Source organism: Pseudophryne corroboree, chromosome 2 (assembly GCF_028390025.1).
Source record: "Pseudophryne corroboree isolate aPseCor3 chromosome 2, aPseCor3.hap2, whole genome shotgun sequence".
NCBI lineage: Eukaryota > Metazoa > Chordata > Amphibia > Anura > Myobatrachidae > Pseudophryne > Pseudophryne corroboree.
The window spans coordinates 487,705,251-487,727,718 of record NC_086445.1 but is presented as its reverse complement, the minus strand read 5'-3'; the positions used below and the strand labels follow the sequence as shown (position 1 = coordinate 487,727,718).

General features: G+C 50.7%; 2 protein-coding genes across 15 annotated transcripts in view; one reads left to right on the top strand and one right to left on the bottom strand.

The window, feature by feature from the left end:
* The window catches only part of RAD51C (RAD51 paralog C), a 207,942-nt gene extending 201,648 nt beyond the window's left edge, over window positions 1–6,294 (bottom strand). Inside the window, exon 1 of one of the 6 annotated variants that reach the window (XR_010226127.1) lies at window positions 6,030–6,285. Coding sequence is in view for 5 of the 6 variants with exons in the window: in XM_063953901.1 (XP_063809971.1) it covers window positions 6,030–6,147 (118 nt within the window). In the remaining variant the exon portion in view is untranslated. Of the gene's footprint in view, window positions 1–6,029 lie in introns of all 6 variants that reach the window. The other 5 variants (XM_063953901.1, XM_063953898.1, XM_063953902.1 and 2 more) reach the window with 5 other exon arrangements.
* A 244-nt stretch (window positions 6,295–6,538) lies between these two features.
* TEX14 (testis expressed 14, intercellular bridge forming factor) overlaps window positions 6,539–22,468 on the top strand; it is a 739,191-nt gene continuing 723,261 nt past the window's right edge. For 3 of the 9 annotated variants that reach the window (XM_063953897.1, XM_063953895.1, XM_063953894.1), the window contains exon 1: window positions 6,539–6,807. In XM_063953897.1, coding sequence (XP_063809967.1) covers window positions 6,740–6,807 — 68 coding nt within the window. In that variant the 5' untranslated portion in view covers window positions 6,539–6,739. The remainder of the gene's footprint in view (window positions 6,808–22,468) is intronic. The other 6 variants (XM_063953896.1, XM_063953888.1, XM_063953891.1 and 3 more) reach the window with 4 other exon arrangements.

The window sequence follows — 22,468 nt, the reverse complement described above, 5'->3', positions numbered from 1 at the left end:
ATGATCACTAAAAATATTTTTCCATTCTTAGGGGGAGATTCACATGTTTGAAAAGTCAGTTGGGTGTCTGTTTTTCCCTGTCTATTAGATAGGAAAAACAGACACCCAACCGACTTTTCAAACATTTGAATTCACCCCTTAGTCTGCATTAGCTAAATATCTCAATTACAGAATTTCAACACACCGATGTGTATGTAAAATGATTATATATATATATATATATATATATATATATATATATATATATATATATATATATATATATATAATAAGATTTTACACTTACCGGTAAATCTATTTCTCGTAGTCCGTAGAGGATGCTGGGACTCCGTAAGGACCATGGGGAATAGACGGGCTCCGCAGGAGGCATGGGCACTTTAAAAAAGACTTTGGACTCTGGGTGTGCACTGGCTCCTCCCTCTATGCCCCTCCTCCAGACCCAAGTTAGAGAAACTGTGCCCAGAGGGGATGGACAGTACGAGGAAAGGATTTTTGGGAATCCCAGGGCAAGATTCATACCAGCCACACCGTATAACTAGTGATAACTACCCAGTTAATAGTATGAACAAACAACATAGTCTCGGTCTAAACCGATGAAACTATAACATAACCCTTATGTAAGTAAAAACTATATACAAGTCTTGCAGAAGAAGTCCGCACTTGGGACGGGCGCCCAGCATCCTTTACGGACTACGAGAAATAGATTTACCGGTAAGTGTAAAATCTTATTTTCTCTAACGTCCTATAGGATGCTGGGACTCCGTAAGGACCATGGGGATTATATCAAAGGTCCCAAACGGGCGGGAGAGAGCGGATGACTCTGCAGCACCGATTGAGCAAACAGGAGCTCCTCCTCAGCCAGGGTATCAAATTTATAGAACTTTGCAAAGGTGTTTGACCCCGACCAAGTAGCTGCTCGGCACAACTGTAATGCCGAGACCCCTCGGACAGCCGCCCAAGACGAGCCCACCTTCCTAGTGGAATGGGCCTTAACCGATTTAGGCAGTGGCAATCCTGCCGTAGATGCGCCTGCTGAATCGTGTTACAGATCCAGCGAGCAATAGTCTGCTTTGAAGCAGGTGCGCCAACTTTGTTGGCTGCATACAGAACAAACAGCGCTTCAGTTTTCCTAACCCTCGCTGTTCTGGCCACATAAATCTTCAAAGCCCTGACCACATCAAGGGACTCGGAATCCTCCAAGTCCCGTGTAGCCACAGGCACGACAATAGGTTGATTCATATGAAAAGAAGAGACCACTTTAGGCAGAAATTGAGGACGAGTCCTCAATTCTGTCCTATCCACGTGGAAAACCAGATAGGGGCTTTTATGTGACAAAGCCACTAATTTCGAAACACGCCTCGCAGAAGCCAAGGCCAACAACATGACCACTTTCCAAGTGAAAGAAAATGGATAAGGCCGAAATTTTAACCTTTATGAACCCTAATTTTAGGCCCAAAGTCACTCCTGTTTGCAGGAAGTGAAGCAGACGACCCAAATGGAACTCCTCTGTAGGAGCAGTCCTGGCCTCACACCAAGAAACATATTTTCGCCATATACGGTGATACTGTTTCAATGTCACGTCCTTCCTAGCCTTGATCAGGGTAGGAATGACCTCCTCCGGAATACCTTTTTTCGCTAGGATCCGGCGTTCAACCGCCATGCCGCCAAACGCAGCCGCGGTAAGTCTTGGAACAGACAGGGCCCCTGCTGCAGCAGGTCCTGTCTTAGAGGAAGAGGCCATGTATCTTCTGTGAGTAACTCTTGCAGATCCGGATACCAAGTCCTTCGTGGCCAATCTGGAACAATGAGGATTGTTCTTACTCTTCTTAGTCTTATTATTCTCAACACCTTGGGTATGAGAGGTAGAGGAGGGAACACATAGACCGATCTGAACACCCAAGGTGTCCACCGCTACCGCCTGAGGGTCTCTTGACCTGGCGCAATACCGCTTTAGCTTTTTGTTGAGACGGGACGCCATCATGTCTATCTGAGGCAGTCCCCACTGACCCACGATCTGTGCGAAGACTTCTTGATGAAGTCCCCACTCTACTGGATGCAGGTCGTGCCTGCTGAGGAAGTCCGCTTCCCAGTTGTCCACCCCCGGGATGAATACAGCTGATAGGGCGCTTAAATGGCCTTCCGCCCAGCAAAGAATCCTGGTCGCTTCTGCCATGGCCGCTCTGCTCCTTGTGCCGCCTTGGCGGTTTACATGAGCCACTGCTGTGACATTGTCTGACTGAATCAGAACCGGTTTGTCCCGAAGCAATGCCTCCGCCTGGCGTAGGGCGTTGTATATGGCCCTCAACTCCAGGACGTTGATGTGGAGACAAGTCTCTAGATTTGACCAGAGACCTTGGAAATTTCTTCCCAGTGTGACTGCTCCCCAACCTCGGAGGCTTGCGTCCGTGGTCACCAGGATCCAGTCCTGAATTCCGAACCTGCGGCCTTCTAGGAGGTGAGCACTGTGCAGCCACCACAGAAGAGACACCCTGGCCCTGGGGGATAGGGTGATCAGCCGCTGCATCTGAAGATGCGATCCGGAGACAGGGTGATCCTCTGATGCATTTGTAAATGGGACCCGGACCATTTGTCCAGTAGATCCCATTGAAAGGTCCTCGTATGGAACCTTCCGAAGGGGATGGCCTCGTACGATGCCACCATCTTCCCCAGGACACGCGTGCAGTGATGCACTGAAACCTTTTTTAGCTTTAATAGGTTCCTGACCAGGGCTATGAGCTCCTGAGCCTTTTCCATCGGAAGAAAAACCTTTTTCTGGTCTGTGTCTAGAATCAGACCCAGAAAGGTCAGGCGTGTTGTAGGGACTAGCTGGGACTTCGGTATATTGAGAATCCAGCAGTGCCCCTGCAACATCCTCACCGACAGCGAAACGCTGTCCAGCAACTTCTCCCGAGATCTCGCCTTTATGAGGAGATCGTCCAAGTATGGGATAATTGTGACACCCTGCTTGCGCAGGAGCACCATCATTTCCGCCATTACCTTGGTGAAAATTCTCGGGGCTGTGGAAGCCCAAACGGCAACGTCTGAAATTGGTAATGACAGTCCTGTACTGCAAATCTCAGGAACGCCTGGTGAGGAGGGAAAATCGGAACATGAAGGTATGCATCCTTTATGTGCAGGGACACCAAACAAACCCCCTCCCCCCCCCCAGGCTGGCGATGACCGCTCTGAGCGATTCCATCTTGAACTTTTTCAAGTACAAGTTCAGGGATTTTAGATTCAAAATGGGCCTGACCGAACCGTCGGGTTTCGGGACCACAAACAGGGTTGAGTAATACCCCTTTCCTTGCTGGAGAAGAGGAACTTTGACTATCACCTGTTGAAGATACAATTTTGAAATTGCAGTCAACACTAACTCCCTCTCTGACGGGGAAGCTGGCAGAGCCGATTTGAAATACCGGCGAGGAGGCACAGCCTGTATCCCTGAGAAACAATCTCTATAGCCCAGGGATCCACCTGTGAGTGAACCCAGACCTGGCTGAAAAATCGAAGACGTGCCCCCACTTGAGCTGACTCCCCCCGGGAAGCCCCAGCGTCATGCGGTGGAATTGGCAGATGTAGGGGAGGACTTCTGCTCCTGGGAACTAGCTGCATGCAGCTTTTTTCCCTTGCCTTTTCCTCTGGCAAGGAAGGACGATCCCCGTACCTTCTTGCTTTTATTGGAACGAAAAGGACTGCATTTGATAATGAGGTGCCTTTTTAGTATGCTGCGGGGGGACATAAGGTAAGAAATTCGATTTACCGGCCGTAGCAGTAGAGACAAGGTCCGAGAGGCCTTCTCCAAACAACTCCTCCCCCTTGTAAGGCAACGACTCCATATGCCGCTTTGAGTCGGCATCCCCCGTCCACTATCGGGTCCACAGGAGTCGCCTAGCAGAAATAGACATAGCATTTATTCTGGAGCTTAGTAAACAAATGTCTCTTTGAGCATTCCTCATATATAAAGCAGCATCTTTGATATGCTCTAGGGTCATTAGAATGGTATCCTTATCTAGGGTGTCAAGTTCCGTATATAAGGAATCTGTCAATGCTGCGACAGCACTACACACCCAGGCCGATGCCATAGCCGGTCTAACGATAGTACCGGAATGTGTGTAAATGTGCTTCATGGTAACCTCCTGCTTACGATCAGCAGGATCCTTGAGGGAAGCTGTATCCTGAGAAGGCAGTGCCACCTTCTTGGATAAGCGTGTCAGCGCCTTGTCTACCTTCGGCGAAGATTCCCATCGTATCCTGTCCTTTTGTGGAAAGGGATACGCCATAAGAATCCTTTTGGGAACTTGTAGTCTCCTATCTGGAGATTCCCAAGCCTTTTCGCACAAGTCGCTTAGTTCAAATGAGGACGGAAAAGTGACCTCAGGCTTTTTCCCTTTATACATGTGTACCCTCGTGTCAGGGACAGGGGGTTCCTCAGTGATATGCAAAACCTCTTTAATGGCAATAATCATGTAACGAATACCTTTCGCCACCTTTGGCTGTAATTTTGCATCCTCATAGTCGACACTAGAGTCGGTATCTGTGTCAGTGATCTGGGATATGGTGCGTTTTTGAGACCCCGAAGGTCCTGGTGCAACAGGGACAGGCATGGCCTGACTACCTGACTGATCCCTAGCTTCAGCCTTGTCTAATCGTTTATGCAGTAAATTTACATTTGCATTCAAGACATTCCACATATCCACCCAGTCCGGTGTCGGCGTTGCCGACGGCGACCTGACCATCATGCACTCCCCCTCCTCCTTAGGTGAGCCTTCCTCGTCAAACATGTCGACACACACGTACCGACACACTTCACACACACAGGGAATCTCTTTTCTGAAGACAGGTTCCCCCTGAGGCCCCTTGGAGAGACAGAGAGAGTATGCCAGCACACACCCCAGCGCTATATAACCCTGGAGAAAAACACAGATTGTTTACCCAGTAGCGCTGCTTAATGTATAAACGCCAATAATGTGCCCCCCCTCTACTTTAAAATCCCCTTTCACCGTGTGTCAAGCAGGGGAGAGTCCGTGGAGCTTCCTCTCAGCGGTGCTGTGGAGAAAATGGCGCTGGTGAGTGCTGAGGGAGAAGCCCCGCCCCCTCAGCGGCGGGCTTCTGTCCCGCTCAAACTTACTAAAAAATGGCGGGGGCTCTTTTATATACATGTACAGTGCCCACCTGTACATGTATATAGACTTTTGCCATAGGAGAGGTGTTTTATTGCTGCCCAGGGCGCCCTGCACCCTTACAGTGACCGGAGTGTGTGAGGTGTATGGGAGCAATGACGCACAGCTGCGGTGCTGTGCGTTACCTCAGTGAAGCACCGAAGGCTTCTGCCGCCAGAGACGTCTTCTGTCTTCGTTTCTTCTGGCTCTGTGAGGAGAACGGCGGCGCGGCTCTGGGGTGAACGCCCAGGACGAACCTGTGTTCACTCCCTCTGGAGCTAATGGTGTCCAGTAGCCGAGGAAGCAGAGCCTATCATTTATGCTCCTCTCTCCTCAGTCCCTCGATGCAGGGAGCCTGTTGCCAGCAGTGCTCCCTGAAAAAGAAAAAATCCAAACAAAAATGCTTTCTAAGCAGGAAACTCAGGAGAGCTCCCTGCAGTGCACCCATTCTCCTCTGGGCACAGTCTAAAACTGGGGTCTGGAGGAGGGGCATAGAGGGAGGAGCCAGTGCACACCCAGAGAGTCCAAAGTCTTTCTTAAAGTGCCCATGCCTCCTGCGGAGCCCGTCTATTGCCCATGGTCCTTACGGAGTCCCAGCATCCTCTAGGACGTTAGAGAAATTTATATATATATATATATATATATATATATATATATATATAAAAAACACAATCTACATGTTGCAATTTAAAAATTATATTCTTATCTGCGTATAAGAGATACCACACTTTTATAGTGTAAGCGCAGTACGGGGCAATGCTGCTGCGGCACTCCTGCAAGCTGTATAATGTAATTCTGCGTTAGCGCATGTACATCTCCCCCGCCCCCCGTCACTGCACAGCACATGCGGCAGCAGCACAGCTAAGTTACCTCGAGCAAGCTCACTGGCTTTCACGTCTATCACATCCTGAATAGCACGGAAGCCAGCGGCGATCATCCTAGTCCTGACAGCAGGAGCTAGGGGAAAGCTGCCCACCTCACGGCTCATGGCAGACAGTCACGGCGGGCAGCAGCTACAAGCGGCACACTCGCCGCTGGCGCCAAACATACAAGCCACGCCCAGAAGACCACTGACTGTCAGACGAGAATCATGTAACGCAAATAACAGCACGCTAACTTATGTTAAAAATAAGACGTGTGCGCAATCTCCCAATAAAGAACTCTAACGATTTGTGTTTATAACATACTGTAAATCACGGTGTACAAACCTAGCACAAGAGGCCAAACTGCTACTCATAGTACTCGTATGTGGCCGTCATGATGTTGTCGAACACGTTTATTATAACGCGACAAGTTCTTCAAGAAAATGGCCGCCACTTAAGCTTTCCCTACGTTGGTCTGCGGACACACAGTGAATGTTTATATTAATGACCTGTCTAGTCTTATGGCTAGAGATGTGTAAAAATGTCACTCCTTGCTGTCAGTTACGTCTCCAGCACGTGTTGTTATAGGGAGAGGCCGCTTGAACAGGCGTGGGGTCGGTCAGTTGCTGAGGGTGTCCGGGGGCTTTTCCGTGGCCCCTCGTTCCAGCATTACACGCAGCAGCCGGGCGAGCACAGTGAGGTGCGCTGCAGGCATTAATGCGACCTGTTCTGGCGCGCCGCTGGCTGCCTGACCGTCCAGCACAATGTATGTGTGATACTACCCAGTATGTTAGTTTGTACATCCTCTGTGTTACCTGTCTATAGTGTGTACATATCTTCGTGTCCTAGCTTTACTACTTCTAGGCTTGTATAGAGCAAATAAGGTGCTCTGCACAATGGGCATGCTGGTAAGGGGTATGACGTGCATGAACTGGATAGCGTTTCTATTCATGCAATAGTCTGCAGTTTTTATGTCGTAAACATAGGCATAGCTGTAAAGTAATTGGCCCTGTCGACATGTAAGTATGGTTGTGTCTATGTTTCCTTTCGTGCTACTCTAGTGCACTGGTTCTTACTCCTTTAACATAGGAAGCATAGTTACTAACATTTAAAAATAATTTCCATAGGCACTTTAACCAACCAACCAACACTGCAAACCTCTCATAGGGCCTAATTCAGACCTGATCGCAGCAGCAAATTTGTTAGCTAAAGGGCAAAACCATGGGGGTTAGGCCCCCCCCTCCCGCAGAAGTGCAAAAGCATTGCACATTTAGGAGTAGCTCATCGCTCCCCTGCCTGCAGCGGCTGCGTGTGACGCCCCCCCCTGCGCTGTCCGGCCATGCCTGCGTTGGCCGGACAACGCCCACGAAATGGCAGCCAAACGCCGCCGTTCCGCCCCCGTCCAGTGACCGCCTCGGCCTGTCAATCAGGCAGAGGCGATTGTAGCACAGTGACGGCCTTTGGCCGCCTGGTATGTGCCGGCGCATGTGCAGTTCTGACCCGATCGCACTGCTGGTGGGCAGATATAACGTGCAGAGAGTTAGATTTGGGTGGGGTGTGTTCAAACTGAAATCTAAATTGCAGTGTAAACATAAAGCAGCCGGTATTGACCCTGCACAGAAACAAAATAACCCACCCAAATCTAAAGGCCCATACACACTGGGCGATTTTGAGCTGAAAGCAGCTCACTTTTGGTGTGTTGAGCTGCTTTCAGCTCAAAGCCGCCCAGTGTGTATGCACGAGCGGTGATCGCTGATGCGCGCTTCCGCTTCATTGCTGGCGGGCGCCGTTCATCTAGTGGTTTTACCAGTAGATGGGTGAGTGGGGTGAGCATCTTGCTATGGAAAGCTGCTCACCCCCGCTGACATCGCTGGGCAGAGGGGAAAAGCGCTCAGTGTGTATGCACTGAGCGCTTTTCAGCCCAGCGATGTCAGCGATCATTGCTGTTCATACACGCTGGGCAAAAACGCCCAGTGTGTATGCACCATAACGCTCTCTGCACATGTTATGTCGGCCACACCTGCAGTGCACATGGTTTTGCCCAGCTGCTAACAAATTTGCTGCCGGGATCAACTCTGAAATACCCCCATAGTGACAAGGGTTAAAAGGACAACATGACAATAGTCGACACACATATGGTAGACACAAGTTTAATTTTTTTCATTGTTTTCAAACTTTTTCATACTTTACCATCCACGTGGACTACGATTGGGAATCGTAACCGGTGCCGAGGGGGGACGCAGTACATTAATGGAGTTTGTTTGTGGCAGAAAAAAGTGCCAAACCCCCCTTAAAACATTGTGTCGACCATTTCCATTTTGACCCTGTGGTCTTTTTCTACCGGGAAGCGGTTAAAATACCGCTACTCGGGATTCTGGTGGTCACAATGCCGACACCGGAATTCCAACTAGCGTTGAAATCCTGCCGCCGGAATACTGGTGCCACGGACTATCCTCCCTCTGTGGGTGTCCACAACACCCATAGAGGAAAAATATAACCTGAGGCGGGTTCACTACGGTATGCCGGCGGTCGGGCTCCCGGCGACCAGCATACCGGCGCCGGGAGCCCGACCGCCGGCTTACCGACAGTGTGGCGAGCGCAAATGAGCCCCTTGTGGTCTCGCTGCGCTCGCCACGCTACGGGCACAGGGCTATTTTATTCTCCCTCCAGGGGGGTCGTGGACCCCCACGAGGGAGAATAAGTGTCAGTATGCCGGCTGTCGGGATCCCGTCAGTCGGCATACTGAAGACCACCCCCTGAGGCAAGTGCAGTGAGCAGTGGCGGAACTAGCGAGCGGTGGGCCCATGTGCGACAAAATGGCTTGGGGCTCCCCCCCCCCCCATCCAAGTCCACCCCCTCACCCCTGGAGAGGATCTGGTGAGTGGGACCTGCTCAGGGAAGTGGATACCTAGCAACAGTGCCGTAACTAGACATTTTAGCACTGTGTGCAAGAAACGGCATCGGAGCCCCACCCCTGCATGCAAAATGGGCAGTGCGCGACGTAGGCGCGCGCAAAAATACATAGTGGCGTGGCTTCGTGGGGAAGGGGTGTGGCCACAAAATAATACCAATTCATAAAACGGTGCACAGTAGTCTCCATTATTCAAATTACGCCGCACAGTAGCACCACTACACCAGGTAGAGACCCTTTTACACCTTACGGCGGACAGATTCCTCTTTTTACACATTACAGCAGACAGCGTCCCCTTTTTACACATTACGGCAGACAGCGTCCCCCTTTTTTACACATAACGGCAGACAGCGTGCGCTTTTTACACATAGCAGCAGAAAGCGTGCCCTTTTTACACATAACGGCAGACAGCGTGCACTTTTTACACATAACGGCAGACAGAGTGCCCTTGTTACACATAGCGGCAGACAGCGTACACTTTTTACAAATAACGGCAGACAGCGTGCCCTTGTTACACATAATGGCAGACAGCGTGCCCTTGTTACACATAATGGCAGACAGCATCCCCTTTTTACACATTACGGCAGACAGCGTGCCCTTGTTGCACATTACGGCAGACAGCGTGCCCTTGTTACACATTACGCCAGACAGCGTGCCCTTGTTACATATTACGGCAGACAGCGTGCCCTTGTTACACATTACGGCAGACAGCGTGCCCTTGTTACACATTGCGGCAGGCAGATTCCCCCTTTCTCTGACGTCCTAAGTGGATGCTGGGACTCCGTAAGGACCATGGGGAATAGCGGCTCCGCAGGAGACTGGGCACAACTAAAGAAAGCTTTAGGACTACCTGGTGTGCACTGGCTCCTCCCACTATGACCCTCCTCCAGACCTCAGTTAGAATCTTGTGCCCGGCTGAGCTGGATGCACACTAGGGGCTCTCCTGAGCTCCTAGAAAGAAAGTATATTTTAGGTTTTTTATTTTACAGTGAGATCTGCTGGCAACAGACTCACTGCAGTGAGGGACTAAGGGGAGAAGAAGCGAACCTACCTAACTGGTGGTAGCTTGGGCTTCTTCGGCTACTGGACACCATTCGCTCCAGAGGGATTGACCACAGGACCCGACCTCGATGTTCGGTCCCGGAGCCGCGCCGCCGGCCCCCTTACAGAGCCAGAAGCAAGAAGTGTTCCGGAAAATCGGCGGCAGAAGACTTCTGTCTTCAACAAGGTAGCGCACAGCACTGCAGCTGTGCGCCATTGCTCCTCATGCACACCTCACACTCCGGTCACTGATGGGTGCAGGGCGCTGGGGGGAGGCGCCCTGAGGGCAATATAATACACCTTGGCTGGCAAATCATCACAATATATAGTCCCAGGGCTATATATGTGATAAATTACCCCTGCCAGAATCCATGAAAAAAGCGGGAGAAAAGTCAGCCGAAAAAGGGGCGGGGCTATCTCCCTCAGCACACTGGCGCCATTTTTTCTTCACAGTGCAGCTGGAAGACAGCTCCCCAGGCTCTCCCCTGTAATTTTCAGGCTCAAAGGGTTAAAAAGAGAGGGGGGGCACTAAATTTAGGCGCAATATGTGTATACAAGCAGCTATTGGGGGAAAAATCACTCAGTTATAGTGTTAATCCCTGCATTATATAGCGCTCTGGTGTGTGCTGGCATACTCTCTCTCTGTCTCCCCAAAGGACTTTGTGGGGTCCTGTCTTCAGTCAGAGCATTCCCTGTGTGTGTGCGGTGTGTCGGTACGGCTGTGTCGACATGTTGGATGAGGAAGGTTACGTGGAGGCGGAGCAGAGGCCGATAAATGGGATGTCGCCCCCTGTGGGGCCGACACCAGAGTGGATGGATAGGTGGAAGGTATTAACCGACAATGTCAACTCCTTACATAAAAGGCTGGATGATGTAACAGCTGTGGGACAGCCGGCTTCTCAGCCCGCGCCTGCCCAGGCGTCTCAAAGGCCATCAGGGGCTCAAAAAACGCCCGTTACCTCAGATGGCAGACACAGATGTCGGCACGGAGTCTGACTCCAGTGTCGACGAGGTTGAGACATATACACAATCCACTAGGAACATCCGTTGCATGATCTCGGCAATAAAAAATGTGTTACACATTCTGACATGAACCCAAGTACCACATAAAAGGGGTTTTATGTTTGGGGAGAAAAAGCAGCCAGTGTTTTGTTCCCCCATCAGATGAGTGAATGAAGTGTGTAAAGAGCGTGGGTTCCCCCGATAAGAAAATGGTAATTTCTAAAAAGTTACTTCTGGCGTACCCTTTCCCGCCAGAGGATAGGTCACGTTGGGAGATATCCCCTAGAGTGGATAAGGCGCTCACACGTTTGTCAAAAAAGGTGGCACTGCCGTCTTGGGATACGGCCACTTTGAAGGAGCCTGCTGATAAAAAGCAGGAGACTATCCTGAAGTCTGTATATACACACTCAGGTACTATACTGAGACCTGCATTTGCCTCAGCATAATTAGTGCTGCTGCAGCGTGGTCTGATACCCTGTCAGATAATATTAATACCCTAGACAGGGATAATATTTTGCTAACATAGAGCATATTAAAGACGACGTCTTATATATGAAGGATGCACAGAGGGATATTTGCCGGCTGGCATCCAGAATTAATGCAATGTCCATTCTGCCAGGAGGGTATTAGAGACCCGGCAGTGGACAGGTGATGCTGCCTTTAAAAGGCACATGGAGATTCTGCCTTATAAGGGTGAGGAATTGTTTGGGGATGGTCTCTGGGACCTCGTATCCACAGCAACAGCTGGGAAGAAATTTTTTTACCTCAGGTTTCCTCACAGCCTAAGAAAGCACCGTATTTTCAGGTACAGTCCTTTCGGCTTCAGAAAAGCAAGTGGGTCAAAGGCGCTTCCTTTCTGCACAGAGACAAGGGAAGAAGGAAAAAGCTGCACCAGACAGCCAGTTCCCAGGATCAAAAATCTTCCCCCGCTTCCTTTGAGTCCACCGCATGACGCTGGGGCGCCACAGGTGGAGACAGGTGCGGTGGGGGCGCGTCTCGGGAACTTCAGGGACCAGTGGGCTTGCCCACAGGTGGATCCCTAGGTTCTGCAAGTAGTATCACAGGGATACAGGCTGGAGTTCGAGGCGACTCCCCCTCGCCGTTACCTCACATCAGCCTTGCCTGCTGCCCTCGGAGAAAGGGAGGTAGTACTGGCGGCAATTCACAAGCTGTACTTCCAGCAGGTGAAATCAAGGTACCCCTCCTTCAACAAGGCCGGGGTTACTATTCCAAAATGTTGTGGTACCGAAACCAGACGGTTCGGTGAGACCCATTCTAAAATTGAAATCCTTGAACACTTATATACAAAGGTTCAAGTTCAAATTGGAATCGCTCAGGGCGATTATTGCAAGCCTGGAGAATTTCATGGTATCACTGGACATCAAGGATGCTTACCTGCATGTCCCTATTTACCCTCTTCACCAGGAGAACCTCAAAATTGTGGTACAGATTTGTCATTACCAATTCCAGACGTTGCCGTTGGTCTGTCCCCGGCACCGAGGGTATTTACCAAGGTAATGGCCGAAATAATTATCCCGTACTTGGACGATCTCCTTATAAAGGCGAGGTCCAGGGAGCAGTTGTTCGTCGGAGTAGCACTATCTCGGGAAGTGCTACAACAGCACGGCTGGATTCTGAATATTCCAAAGTCGCAGCTGGTTCCTACGACGCGTCTACTGTTCCTGGGTATGGTTCTGGACACAGAACAGGATATAAAGGGTTTCTCCCGGAGGAGAAGTCCAAGGAGTTGTCGTCTCTAGACAGAGACCTCCTAATACAAATACAGGTGTCGGTGCATCAATGCACGCGAGCCCTGGGAAAGATGGTAGCTTCTTACGAAGAAATTCCATTCGTCAGGTCCCATGCAAGGATCTTCCAGTGGGTTCTGTTGGACAAGTGGTCCGGGTCGCATCTTCAGATGCATCGGCGGATAACCCTGTCTCCAAGGGCCAGGGTGTCGCTGTTGTGGTGGCTGCAGAGTGCTCATCTTCTAGGGGGCCGCAGATTCGGCATACAGGACTGGGTCCTGGTGACCACGGATGCCAGCCTTCGAGGCTGGGGGGCAGTCACACAGGGAAGAAACTTCCAAGGCTATGGAAAAGTCAGGAGACTTCCCTACACATAAATATTCTGGAACTAAGGGCCATTTACAAGGCCCTAAGTCAGGCTAGACCCCTGCTTCAACACCGGCCGGTGCTGATCCAGTCAGACAACATCACGGCGGTCGCTCATGTAAACCGACAGGGCGGCACAAGAAGCAGGATGGCGATGGCAGAAGCCACAAGGATTCTCCGATGGGCGTAAAATCATGTGTTAGCACTGTCAGCAGTGTTCATTCCCGGAGTGGACAACTGGGAAGCAGACTTTCTCAGCAGACACGACCTCCACCCGGGAGAGTGGGGACTTCATCCAGAAGTCTTCCAAATGATTGTACACCGTTGGGAAAGGCCACAGGTGGACATGATGGCGTCCCGCCTCAACAAAAAGCTACAAAGATATTGCGCCAGGTCAAGGGACCCTCAGGCGATAGCTGTGGACGGTCTGGTAACACCGTGGGTGTACCAGTCGGTGTATGTGTTCCCTTCTCTGCCTCTCTTACCCAGGGTAATGAGAATAATAAGAAGGAGAAGAGTAAGAACTATACTCATTGTTCCGGATGGGCCAAGAAGAGCTTGGTACCCAGAACTCCAAGAAATGATCTCAGAGGACCCATGGCCTCTGCCGCTCAGACAGGACCTGCTGCAGCAGGGGGTCTGTCTGTTCCAAGACGTACCGCGGCTGTGTTTGACGGCATGGTGGTTGAACGCCGGATCCTGAAGGAAAAGGGCATTCCGGACGAAGTTATCCCTACGCTAATTAAAGCTAGGAAAGAAGTGAACGCAAACCATTATCACCGCATATGGCGGAAATATGTTGCGTGCTGTGAGGCCAGGAAGGCCCCAAAGGAGGAATTTCAGCTAGGTCGATTTCCGCACTTCCTACAGTCAGGGGTGTCTATGGACCTAAAATTGGGTTCCATTAAGGTCCAGATTTCGGCTCTATCGATTTTCTTCCAAAATAGAACTGGCTTCACTGCCTGAAGTTCGGACTTTTGTTACGGGAGTGCTGCATAGTCAGCCCCCGTTTGTGCCTCCAGTGGCACCGTGGGATCTCAACGTGGTGTTGGATTTCCTGAAGTCGCATTGGGTTGAGCCACTTAAATCCGTGGAGCTACAATACCTCACGTGGAAAGTGGTCATGCTGTTGGCCTTGGCGTCGGCCAGGCGTGTATCAGAATTGGCGGCTTTGTCATGCAAAAGCCCTTATCTGATTTTTTATATGGATAAGGCGGAATTGAGGACTCGTTCCCAATTCCTTCCTAAGGTGGTATCAGTTTTTCATGTGAACCAACCTATTGTGGTGCCTGCGGCTACTTGGGACTTGGAGGATTCCAAGTTACTGGACGTAGTCAGGGCACTGGAAAGTATATGTTTCCATGACGGCTGGAGTCAGGAAAACTGACTCGCTATTTATCCTGTATGCACCCAACAAGCTGGGTGCTCCTGCTTCTAAGCAGACTATTGCTCGATGGATCTGTAGCACGATTCAACTTGCACATTCTGCGGCTGGACTGCCGCACCCTAAATCTGTAAAAGCCCATTCCACGAGGAAAGTGGGCTCTTCTTGGGCGGCTGCCCGAGGGGTCTCGGCTTTACAAATTTGCCAAGCTGTTACTTGGTCGGGTTCAAACATTTTTGCAAGAGTCTACAAGTTTGATACCCTGGCTGAGGAGGACCTAGAGTTTGCTCATTCGGTGCTGCAGAGTCATCCGCACTCTCCCGCCCGTTTGGGAGCTTTGGTATAATCCCCATGGTCCTTACGGAGTCCCAGCATCCACTTAGGACGTCAGAGAAAATAAGATTTTACTCACCGGTAAATCTATTTCTCGTAGTCCGTAGTGGATGCTGGGCGCCCATCCCAAGTGCGGATTGTCTGCAATACTTGTTTATAGTTATTGCCTAACTAAAGGGTTATTGTTGAGCCATCTGTTGAGAGGCTCAGTTATATTTCATACTGTTAACTGGGTATAGTATCACGAGTTATACGGTGTGATTGGTGTGGCTGGTATGAGTCTTACCCGGGATTCAAAATCCTTCCTTATTGTGTCAGCTCTTCCGGGCACAGTATCCTAACTGAGGTCTGGAGGAGGGTCATAGTGGGAGGAGCCAGTGCACACCAGGTAGTCCTAAAGCTTTCTTTAGTTGTGCCCAGTCTCCTGCGGAGCCGCTATTCCCCATGGTCCTTACGGAGTCCCAGCATCCACTACGGACTACGAGAAATAGATTTACCGGTGAGTAAAATCTTATTTTTTACACATTGCGGCAGGCAGATTCCCCCTTTTCTCTAACGTCCTAGTGGATGCTGGGGGCTCCGTAAGGACCATGGGGAACAGCGGGCTCCGCAGGAGACTGGGCACTCCAAAGAAAGATTTAGTACTATCTGGTGTGCACTGGCTCCTCCCTCTATGCCCCTCCTCCAGACCTCAGTTAGAATCTGTGCCCGGCCGAGCTGGGTGCTCCTAGTGGGCTCTCCTGAGCTTGCTAGAAAAGAAAGTATTTTGTTAGGTTTTTTATTTTCAGAGAGCTTCTGCTGGCAACAGACTCTTTGCTACGAGGGACTGAGGGGAGAGAAGCAAACCTACTCACGGCAGCTAGGTAGCGCTTCTTAGGCTACTGGACACCATTAGCTCCAGAGGGATCGAACACAGGTACCTAACCTTGATCGTCCGTTCCCGGAGCCGCGCCGCCGTCCCCCTCGCAGAGCCAGAAGAACAGAAGCAGCAGAAGCAAGAAGACATCGAAATCGGCGGCTGAAGATCCTGTCTTCGCTTAAGGTAGCGCACAGCACTGCAGCTGTGCGCCATTGCTCCCACAGCACACCGCACACTCCAGTCACTGTAGGGTGCAGGGCGCAGGGGGTGCCCTGGGCAGCAATTAAGTACCTTTTTGGCAAAAAGAGGCATATACACAGTCTGGGACTGTATATATGCCCGAGCCCCCGCCATTTTTTACACATTAAAGCGGGACAGAAGCCCGCCGCTGAGGGGGCGGGGCCTTCTTCCTCAGCACACCAGCGCCATTTTCTCTTCACAGCTCCGCTGGAAGGACGCTCCCCAGGCTCTCCCCTGCAGTATACAGGTGCATTAAAGGGTAAAAAAGACAGGGGGGGCACATAAATTTAGGCGCAGTATATATATTAACAGCAGCTACAGGGTAAACACTAAGGTACAGTGTAATCCCTGGGTTATATAGCGCTGGGGTGTGTGCTGGCATACTCTCTCTCTGTCTCCCCAAGAGCCTTTGTGGGGTCCTGTCCTCAGTCAGAGCATTCCCTGTGTGTGTGCTGTGTGTCGGTACGCCTGTGTCGACATGTTTGATGAGGAAGGATACGTGGAGGCAGAACAAGTGCAGCTGAGTGTGGTGTCGCCGCCGACGGTGCCGACACCTGATTGGATGGATATGTGGAAGGTGTTAAATGATAATGTAAACTCCTTGTATAACAGATTGGATAAAACTGTAACCGGGGGACAGTCAGGGTCTCAACCCATGCCTGATCCTACAGCGCAGAGGCCGTCAGGGTCTCAAAAGCGCACTCTATCACAGATAGTTGACACAGATGTCGACACGGAATCTGACTCCAGTGTCGATGACGATGAGGCAAAGTTGCAGCCTAAAATGACTAAATCCATCCGCTACATGATTATAGCAATGAAGGATGTATTACACATTTCTGAGGAAAATCCTGTCCCTGACGAGGATTTATATGTATGGGGAGAAAAAGCATGAAGTGACTTTTCCCCCTTCCCATGAATTAAATGAATTATGTGAAAAAGCGTGGGATTCCCCTGACAGGAAGGTGATAGTTTCCAAGAGATTACTTATGGCGTATCCTTTCCTGCCAACGGACAGGTTACGCTGGGAATCCTCCCCTAGGGTAGACAAGGCGTTGACACGCTTGTCCAAGAAGGTGGCCCTGCCGTCTCCGGATACGGCCGCCCTAAAGGATCCTGCGGATAGAAAGCAGGAAGCTATCCTGAAGTCTGTTTATACACATTCTGGCACACTGCTGAGGCCAGCAATTGCTTCGGCCTGGATGTGTAGTGCGGTAGCTGCATGGACGGATTCTCTGTCTGAGGAGTTAGATACCCTGGACAGGGACACTGTTCTACTGACCCTGGCACATATCAAGGACCCGGTCCTATATATGCGGGATGCCCAGAGGGACATTTGCCTGCTGGGCTCTAGAGTTAACGCAATGTCCATTTCTGCCAGAAGGGTCTTATGGACTCGGCAATGGACAGGGGATACCGACTCTAAAAAACACATGGAGGTTTTACCTTATAAGGGTGAGGAATTGTTTGGGGACGGTCTCTCGGACCTAGTTTCCACAGCTACGGCTGGGAAGTCAAATTTCTTGTCTTATGTCCCTCCACAACCTAAGAAAGCACCGTATTACCAAATGCAGTCCTTTCGTTCTCAGAGGAGCAAGAAGGTCAGAGGTGCGTCCTTTCTTGCCAGAGGCAGGGGTAGAGGAAAAAAGCTGCACCATGCAGTTAGTTCCCAGGAACAAAAGTCTTCCCCGGCTTCCACTAAATCCACCGCATGATGCTGGGTCTCCACAGGCGGAGCCAGGAGCCGCGGGGGCGCATCTCCGACTTTTCAGCTACCAGTGGGTTCGCTCACAGGTGGATCCTTGGGCTATACAAATTGTGTCTCAGGGATACAAGCTGGAATTCGAGGTGATGCCCCCTCACCGTTACCTAAAATCGGCCTTACCAACTTCCCCCATGGAAAGGGAGATAGTGTTGGAGGCAATTCACAAACTTTTTCTCCAGCAGGTGGTGGTAAAGGTCCCCCCCCTTCAACGGGGAAGGGGCTACTATTCCACTATGTTTGTGGTACCGAAACCGGATGGTTCGGTCAGACCCATTTTAAATTTAAAATCCCTGAACATTTATCTGAAGAAATTCAAGTTCAAAATGGAATCGCTCAGAGCGGTCATTGCAAGCCTGGAGGAAGAGGATTTTATGGTGTCTCTGGACATCAAGGATGCTTACTTGCATGTCCCCATTTATCCGCCTCATCAGGAGTACCTCAGGTTTGTGGTACGGGACTGTCATTACCAATTCCAGACGTTGCCGTTTGGCCTGTCCACGGCACCGAGAGTTTTTACCAAAGTGATGGCGGAAATGATGGTGCTCCTTCGGAAGCAAGGGGTTACAATTATCCCATACTTAGAAGATCTCCTCATAAAGGCGAGGTCCAGGGAGCAGTTGCTGATCAGCGTAGCACACTCTCAGGAAGTGTTGCGTCAGCACGGCTGGATTCTGAACATTCCAAAGTCGCAGCTGATTCCTGCGACGTGTCTGCCCTTCCTGGGCATGATTCTGGACACAGACTAGAAGAAGGTGTTTCTCCCGGAGGAGAAGGCTCAGGAGCTCGTGACTCTGGTCAGAGACCTCCTAAAGCCAAAACAGGTGTCGGTGCATCGCTGCACGCGAGTCCTGGGAAAGATGGTGGCGTCATACGAAGCCATTCCCTTCGGCAGGTTCCATGCGAGGATCTTTCAGTGGGATCTGCTGGACAAGTGGTCCGGATCGCATCTTCAGATGCATCGGATGATCACCCTGTCCCCCAGGGCCAGGGAGTCTCTTCTGTGGTGGCTACAAGGTGCTCACCTCCTCGAGGGCCGCAGATTCGGCATACAGGACTGGGTCCTGGTGACCACGGATGCAAGCCTCCGAGGGTGGGGGGCAGTCACTCAAGGAAGAAACTTCCAAGGGTTGTGGTCAAGTCAGGAGACTTGTCTGCACATCAATATCCTGGAACTAAGGGCCATATACAACGCCCTGAGTCAAGCTGAGCCTCTGCTTCGAAACCAACCAGTGCTGATTCAGTCAGACAACATCACGGCAGTGGCCCATGTAAACCGCCAGGGCGGCACAAGAAGCAGGGTGGCAATGGCAGAAGCCACCAGGATTCTTCGGTGGGCGGAGAATCACGTACTAGCACTGTCAGCAGTGTTCATTCCGGGAGTGGACAACTGGGAAGCAGACTTCCTCAGCAGACACGACCTCCACCCGGGAGAGTGGGGACTTCATCAAGAAGTCTTCACTCAGATTGCAAATCGATGGGAACTGCCACAGGTGGACATGATGGCATCCCGCCTCAACAAAAAGCTAAAAAGATATTGCGCCAGGTCAAGGGACCCTCAGGCGATAGCTGTGGACGCACTAGTAACACCGTGGGTGTTCCAGTCGGTCTACGTGTTTCCTCCTCTTCCTCTCATACCAAAGGTGCTGAGAATTGTAAGAAAAAGAGGAGTGAGAACAATACTCATTGTTCCGGATTGGCCAAGAAGGACTTGGTACCCGGAATTGCAAGAAATGCTCTCAGAGGACCCATGGCCTCTGCCTCTCAGACAGGACCTGTTACAACAAGGGCCCTGTCTGTTCCAAGACTTACCGCGGCTGCGTTTGACGGCATGGCGGTTAAACACCGGATCCTAGCAGAAAAGGGCATTCCGGAAGCAGTTATTCCTACGCTGATAAAGGCTAGGAAGGACGTGACAGCAAAACATTATCACCGTATATGGCGAAAATATGTTGCTTGGTGTGAGGCCAGGAAGGCCCCTACAGAGGAATTCCAGCTTGGTCGATTCCTGCACTTCCTACAGTCAGGTGTGACTATGGGCCTAAAATTAGGGTCCATAAAGGTCCAGATTTCGGCCCTATCCATTTTCTTTCAAAAAGAACTGGCTTCACTGCCTGAGGTTCAGACGTTTGTTAAGTAAGTGCTGCATATTCAGCCTCCTTTTGTGCCACCAGTGGCACCTTGGGATCTTAACGTGGTCTTGGCTTTCCTGAAATCCCACTGGTTTGAGCCACTTAAGACGGTGGAGCTAAAGTATCTCGCGTGGAAAGTGGTCATGCTGTTGGCCCTAGCCTCAGCTAGGCGTGTGTCAGAATTGGCGGCTTTGTCATGTAAAAGCCCCTATCTGGTTTTCCATATGGACAGGGCAGAATTGCGAACTCGTCCGCAGTTTCTGCCAAAGGTGGTGTCATCTTTTCATCTGAACCAACCCATTGTGGTGCCTGCGGCTACTCGTGACTTGGAGGATTCCAAGTTGCTTGATGTAGTCAGGGCTTTGATCTATGTTGCCAGGACGGCTGGAGTCAGGAAGACTGACTCGCTGTTTGTCCTGTATGCATCCAACAAGCTGGGTGCTCCTGCTTTAAAGCAAACCATTGCTCGCTGGATCTGTAACTCGATTCAGCAGGCTCATTCTGCGGCTGGATTGCCGCATCCAAAATCAGTAAAAGCCCATTCCACAAGGAAGGTGGGCTCTTCTTGGACGGCTGCCCGAGGGGTCTCGGCATTACAGCTTTGCCGAGCTGCTACTTGGTCGGGTTCAAACACATTTGCAAAGTTCTACAAGTTTGATACCCTGGCTGAGGAGGACTTGGTGTTTGCCCATTCGGTGCTGCAGAGTCATCCGCACTCTCCCGCCCGTTTGGGAGCTTTGGTATAATCCCCATGGTCCTTACGGAGTCCCCAGCATCCACTAGGACGTTAGAGAAAATAAGAATTTACTCACCAGTAATTCTATTTCTCGTAGTCCGTAGTGGATGCTGGGCGCCCGTCCCAAGTGCGGACTTTCTGCAATACGTGTATATAGTTATTGCTTAATAAAGGGTTATGTTATGTTGGCATCCATTGGTTGATGCTCTGTTGGTTGTTCATACTGTTAACTGGGTAAGTTTTTCACAAGTTATACGGTGTGATTGGTGTGGCTGGTATGAGTCTTACCCGGGATTCCAAAATCCTTTCCTTGTAATGTCAGCTCTTCCGGGCACAGTTTCCTTAACTGAGGTCTGGAGGAGGGGCATAGAGGGAGGAGCCAGTGCACACCAGATAGTACTAAATCTTTCTTTGGAGTGCCCAGTCTCCTGCGGAGCCAGCTGTTCCCCATGGTCCTTACGGTGTCCCCAGCATCCACTACGGACTACGAGAAATAGAATTACCGGTGAGTAAATTCTTATTTTTACACATTGCGGCAGGCAGATTCCCCGTTTTTGCACATTGCGGCAGGCAGATTCCCCGTTTTTACACATTGCGGCAGGCAGATTCCCCCTTTTTACACACTACGGCAGGCAGATTCCCCCTTTTTACACATTGCGGCAGGCAGATTTCCCCTTTTTACACATTGCGGCAGGCAGATTACCTGTTTTTACACATTGCGGCAGGCAGATTCCCTGTTTTTACACATTGCGGCAGGCAGATTTCCCCTTTTTACACATTGCGGCAGGCAGATTACCTGTTTTTACACATTGCGGCAGGCAGATTCCCCGTTTTTACACATTGCGGCAGGCAGATTCCCCCTTTTTACACACTACGGCAGGCAGATTCCCCCTTTTTACACATTGCGGCAGGCAGATTGGCCCTTTTTACACATTGCGGCAGACAGTCCCGCTTTTTTGTAGAAAAGAAAGAAAGAAAGAAAGAGACGTAAAGAAAGAAGAATTATACTTATCCTCTCCGCTGGCTCAGTCTTCTTGGTGCAGCGTCAGACGATTCCCGGGCAGGAGAGAAGGAGGAGGAGGGAGGTGGAGGAGGGAGCCGCAGAAGCGCTGTGTTATTGGTGGAGGCGCTGCTGCCCCTCTGCTTCACTATAGGCTGTTCTCGGAAGACAGCCTATAGTGAAGCAGAGGGGCAGCAGCAGCACCTCAACCAGTAACAAAGCGCTGCTGCGGCTCCCTCCTCTACCTCCCTCCTCCTCCTTCCCCCGTACCGCTGCTCATCTCCTCTCTCCGGGCGGCTGTGCGCTGCGGGCAGCGGTTACCCGCAGCGCACAGCGGCATGTAATGAGTCAGTTTGACTCATTACATGCTTTGGGCCCCTGGACAGAGGCGGGCCCCAGTGCAACGCACTGGTTGCACTGGCGGTAGTTCCGCCTCTGGCAGTGAGCCCAAAAGGGATTATTCTAGCGACTGCTCCGCTGTCGGCATACTGCTGTCTGGGATGCTGCTATCGGTCATCCCAGCCACTGATAATTCATACTGAACCCTTTCTACTGTCTACCTATTCAATGTTGACCATTTGACCCTGTCGACCTAATGCATGTCTACCATTACTTTGTAGGCAATTTAGCAAGTTAGTAACAGTCTGCTTCTTGGTACTCTTTCAGTGCCTGCTGAAGGGGTGAAAACCAAGGGGTAGATTTACAATACTGTAAGTGCCCTGGCAATAGTGCATGATAAACTGGGGAAATCTTAACCGCTTACATAGAAGGCCATACTCAGATGGAGAAAAATCACTTACCTTTGAGCTGGGGCAAATTTTGATTGTGTGTTAAAAGACAGACCTGCACCAAGCAGTATTTCAGCATCTGTGGATACTGGACCATGGGGGTAATTCCAAGTTGATCGCAGCAGGAATTTTGTTAGCAGTTGG